This window comes from Penaeus japonicus, unplaced genomic scaffold (genome assembly GCF_977035675.1).
Source record: "Penaeus japonicus unplaced genomic scaffold, GWHDUDI00000001_assembly GWHDUDI00000021, whole genome shotgun sequence".
NCBI classification, from domain to species: Eukaryota; Metazoa; Arthropoda; class Malacostraca; order Decapoda; family Penaeidae; genus Penaeus; species Penaeus japonicus.
Genome location: NW_028234423.1, coordinates 17,160,764 through 17,165,763, shown reverse-complemented (window position 1 = coordinate 17,165,763; position 5,000 = coordinate 17,160,764). Strand labels below are relative to the sequence as shown.

The 5,000-nt window shown below is 41.5% G+C and overlaps 2 protein-coding genes across 5 annotated transcripts in view; one reads left to right on the top strand and one right to left on the bottom strand.

The window, feature by feature from the left end:
- LOC122249099 (large ribosomal subunit protein uL11) overlaps positions 1 to 282 on the top strand; it is a 4,326-nt gene extending 4,044 nt beyond the window's left edge. The window contains exon 4 of the mRNA XM_043009691.2: positions 58 to 282. Coding sequence (XP_042865625.1) covers positions 58 to 144 — 87 coding nt within the window. The 3' untranslated portion in view covers positions 145 to 282. The remainder of the gene's footprint in view (positions 1 to 57) is intronic.
- A 1,416-nt stretch (positions 283 to 1,698) lies between these two features.
- Positions 1,699 to 5,000, bottom strand: part of LOC122249670 (uncharacterized) — a 17,383-nt gene continuing 14,081 nt past the window's right edge. For 3 of the 4 annotated variants that reach the window (XM_086548756.1, XM_086548757.1, XM_086548758.1), the window contains exons 14-18: positions 4,914 to 5,000; positions 4,589 to 4,703; positions 3,840 to 3,950; positions 2,993 to 3,190; positions 1,699 to 2,216 (exon numbers count right to left, since the gene is read on the bottom strand). The exon at positions 4,914 to 5,000 is cut by the window's right edge and continues 150 nt beyond it. In XM_086548756.1, the coding sequence (XP_086404882.1) occupies positions 1,809 to 2,216; positions 2,993 to 3,190; positions 3,840 to 3,950; positions 4,589 to 4,703; positions 4,914 to 5,000 (919 nt within the window). In that variant the 3' untranslated portion in view covers positions 1,699 to 1,808. The remainder of the gene's footprint in view (positions 2,217 to 2,992; positions 3,191 to 3,839; positions 3,951 to 4,588; positions 4,704 to 4,913) is intronic. The other variant, XM_043010731.2, reaches the window with a different exon arrangement.

The following is a 5,000-nucleotide window of genomic DNA, read 5'->3' as shown; positions in this document are numbered from 1 at the left end:
TAGAAATTACCACTTTTATTCGAACTAATAATTCCCTCATATTGATTTCTTGTGCAGAGTGTCAATTGCCAAGTGGACGGCAAACCACCTCATGATATAATTGATGGAATTAGAGATGGCAGCATCTTCGTTCCACTTGAATAGAAATCACTCGCTGGAAACTCAAGTTGCACGAGGGAAGACTATTTCATTTTCTGTTCCGTGTGATTTTTTTTTTTACAGCTGTTGTGGCTTGTTGAAGTGAACGGATGACTTTTCGGGGGGGATTTTATATAAATTTTCTTAATGTCCCAATTAGTTTTCAGTATCATTATTATGATTAATTTATTTTCAATGTTATTAATAGCATTATGATTACCATTGTTATTATCAGGTCCGGGCTAGTAAATTGTCAGCTCTTATTTTTTCAGTCTGAGTTCTAAAATGTGGATGAAGCAGATTTTGGAAAATTCTTTTTCTTTTCCTTGAATTGCCCATGGCTTATTAAGTGTCAGGATAAACATTTCCTTTAAATTTGCCCCTTTTTGGCCATGGCTAATAAAATGTATATTGAAGTCTTTATCTTTTTTCTTTTCCTCTCATTTTGGATTTGTTATTGACATTAAGCCATGTGGGTGAACTAATCATTCATTATTTTTTTTCACGAGCAATAGGGAAAACTCGAAAAAGAGATAAAGAGAAAGAAATTAACAGGTGGTTCTGTGAAGTGATGACCACTATCATTTTGCATAAACATTCTTTGTTATCATCTGATAAGTAGTTTTGACACATGCACGTGGGAAGCCTTGATGACGTCACAAAAGGCGATTGACCAATGCTGTTGTGTTTGACGCGATATTGACTTATGCTTCCTCCGATATGATTGATTTTCCGGTCTAAACTGGTTTCCGGAAGACGGCAGAGATGGAGGAGAGGAAGCTGAGCGTATTTAGTGAGTCGGGTCAGTTTGAGCCAGAATATCCAGACAAACAGAAAAGGGGAGAGGAAAAAAAAAATAAATAAAAGAAAGAAGAGGAAAGTGACCTGTCTTAAGTTGCTAGTGACACAGCTCAAAGCTGAAATTTATCACCATTAGTCAGCACATAGAAATATAGCCCTTCGAGTAATAGAGAAACTGGGCCATTCAACTTTGTCAAGTACTTCTAAACGACTGTCGTTCAAACCAGTCTATAGACCCTGAACCAATCTACAGTGAAACCGTCAACCACGTCTTAGCTGTCGTCAAAGCCAAGGCCAGAACCGGTGCACCGTTATTAACCGGTTACACTGGTTGAGAGAGGAGCTAGGGACATGCCCATGGAAATACACTTCCTTTAGTGACGTTATCAAGGCTTCCCTCGCTTTTCCCGAAATTCAGAATCGTTCTCTCTTTTTCTTTTTTGAATTGTCCATGGTTTATCTGTTATATTATGTGGCCAATCATATTCATTACTAATCCTAATAGCATGAAGAGGCAATAATAATTGGAAGAGATAAATCCAATGTATGCAAGCTTTATATGAGACTTTCAAGCTAATACGAGAATTTAAACTTCCAATATTAATTCTAATATCAAAGATGTTTCATTAACAGGTAAAGGGTCTAAAATTTTCTAACATCTCCCAACAGAAATACTGAGAAAAACTGACCCATTTATAAAATTACATTGTAAACAAACAAACAAACAAACAATACACAGCTGAGGAAAGAAAACCCATAATTTTCCATATACATTTATCATCAATCAACAAAGATCTTTCACATTTACAAACATTTGATATAAAGAAAAAAAAAATATGAGAACAAAAAAGAGAACATAGCACCATTAATCACTCCCCTGAGAACGAGGGTGCGAGATAAGTAATAGGATCACAGTCATCAATATGCACACTAAACTGAACCATGGCATCTGGCCTGGCCTCCTCGCCCTCCATGCCCTCCCTCGGTCTCATGCTAGCGTTACAGTAAGGAGCCTGGTCACCGTTAGGCTCCAGTGGACTAGGATGTAGGATATGGGGGTGGTGTGGCAGGGGAGGGGCTGGGAAGACTTGGTTCGTGTTGGCAACGTGTTGTACGTTCAGCTGGGCGAGTTCTGTGTCTCCACCGTGGCTGTGTTGTGATTGTTGGATCAAGGTGCTCCCCACGCCGGGTTTTTCGAGTTTGTTTCCGGTGGTGCCTATGGAGGCTGGGTCGTGCGAGCTCGTGGTGTCTCTGTCGTGGAAGGCTTCCTTGTGAACCTAAAAGAGAAGGAAAATAATGAGTTTCTTTTGTGAAGGTGTCAGGAGATTGTTGTTACTGACTAATGTTGGAAAAAAGGTATGAATGAAAGTGAATCACTTCATGAGGCAATCTCACCAGACGCCAAGTTATTGTAGAACCAACCAACCTTTAAGTCTATGCAGATTCTCTTCCGTTTTCACCTCAACCCCAACCTGTCAACCGCAACCAACTATCACTCACCCAAATCTAACTACCAACCCCCCTAAATAACCAACTTTAAAGCTTACCCCTTTTCCTATAACTTCAACCAGCCAACCAAAACCCACCTTCCCCATTTCCCCAATCAACCAGCCAACCCACCTTGCTTCTTTCCCATTATGCCAAATAAACAACCCACACCTATCTGCTAATCCACCCATATCCACCTCCTCCCTTTCCCCTTTACCACAACAACCGACTTACTCACATATACTTTTCCCACCTCTGCCCTAACTTCAACCTACCTACCAACCCACCTGTCCCCGAACTCCATCTCACCCATCAACCCACCCACTCTCCCCCCCTCTCCCCAACCTCCACCCCATCCAGTCACACCCCCCTCTCCCCAAACTTCAACACATCCCCTCACATCCACCTTTCCTAAAACTCCCCTCACTCCACCAACCCACCCACTCACTCCATCTTCCCAAACTCCACCCCACCTACCGACCCACCCATCTTTCCCATCTCTCCCCAAACTTGCACCCCCACCCAACCCAACCCAACCTACCCACCAACCCACCCCTTAACCCACCTTGAGTGTGAGCTCCGACGTGAACATCCTGGGGCATCTTGGGCACCTGACGTACTCGGCCCTCTTGGAGTGGGTGCGCAGGTGAGACGTGAGGTAGCGAGCCTGCGCGAAACTCCTGCCACATATCCGACAGATGTGGCTCTGTTTCTTCTCCGTGGCTCCTGGTGGCTGGCTCTCCCGCTTCTCCTCCTCCGGGATCTTAGGGGGGTGGCGGGGGTGGAGGTAGAGGAAGGGGAGGGAGGGAGACAGAGACGATAGAGTGAATTACATTTTGATTTGATTTTTTGGCTTACTTCATAAAAATGTCTCTAATTTTTTTAACACTTTTGAACTGGTAGAATTCCTAAAGGGCCACTAGTTCAGTCTTATATATCTGTAGCTTAATTTTTCATTTAGGAATGCAAATCTTAATATCTGTGTGTGTGTGTGTGTGTGTGTGTGTGTGTGTGTGTGTGTGTGTGTGTGTGTGTGTGTGTGTGTGTGTGTGTGTGTGTGTGTGTGTGTGTGTGTGTGTGTGTGTGTGTGTGTGTGTGTGTGTGTGTGTGTGTGTGTGTGTGTGTGTGTGTGTGTGTGTGTGTGTGTGTGTGTGTGTGTGTGTGTGTTTGTTTTTGTGTGTTTGTTTTTGTGTGTTTGTTTTTGTGTGTTTGTTTTTGTGTGTTTGTTTTTGTGTGTTTGTGTTTGTGTGTGTGATTAAGTGAGTAAATGCGCAACTGAATGAATGTCTGATTGAATAAGCAAGCAGATGAATGTTCCTCCATGTGAGCAAGTCTGCATAAATCAGCACTAAAAGAAATCTAAACCTCCAACCTCCCAGCTCACCATCCCAAGAACAAGTCACTATACTCACCTGCGCAGACTGAGGATGGTGACTCCGCATGTGCACTGTCTCCAGGTACATCCGGCGCTTGAAGGAAGCTCCGCACACCTTGCACAGATGACGCTGAGTGCCGTGTTGCTCCTGAGAAAGAGAAATTTTTGTTTTCAAATGTAAAGTAATGTAATGTAATAGATGCTCCTGGTAGAAAAGTAAAATTATAAATATTTATTTACTGTGATGTACAAAAGCATTGTACATTTTTACATGGTGATGTAATGTGTTATATAAAAGGGTAGAACATAACACATTATAAAATAATTTGAGCTATTTTCATAGCTGTTTATTCTTTTGCACTAGTAAATCTTGTTTTTAATTTATTAACCCATTGGCGGGGTTTAATTTTATGTGCAGGAAGCTCTGATGTTTTTCAGATGCGTATCAACTGCATGCAAGCACTGCAGTCACATATTCGGCAATATATCTTACTGTTGGAGCTTGTGGGGCTCAAAATATATCAGATTGTCTTTTTGATGTAACCAAGGTCACACTTCTTTTTCTCCATCAATAAGTCAAAATTTTAAACTAATGAAAACATGCACTTTAAATACACCATAAGGAAAATAAATTTCATCTGCTGCATGGCCAAGACAAAGCATGCCATGGCAAGGTTATAAGTCATCAACAGAGATGAGGAGAAAATGAGTAAATTCATAAATAAAGTTGTACAGCTAAATACATATATACAAACTACACAGGAAAAATATCATCATTTGACTCACCCTAACATGCCTAGCCAGCTCCCTCTGCCGGACGAAACCCTTGCTGCAGGTCTTGCACACGTGAGGCCTTATGCCTTCGTGCGTGTGCTTGTGCTCAGTCAGGTCACGCATGTATCTGTCAATAGTGGTGTATGATTATTGTTTTATGTTCATATCAAAAAGCATATGCATATGTGTACATAACACACACACACACACACACACACACACACGAAAAACAGAGAAGCTACAGAAAGATATATAGAAGAAGAAGAAGCAAAAGAAGAAAAACAAAAGCTGCCAGAAAAAAAATAATAAAAAAAGTACAAAATAAATATCTGCTGACCTGAAAGACTTAGGACACAGGTTACACAAGTGCGGTCGATCCTGTGTGTGTGTCAGCATGTGGGTCTTGAGATTGTACTTCTCGGTG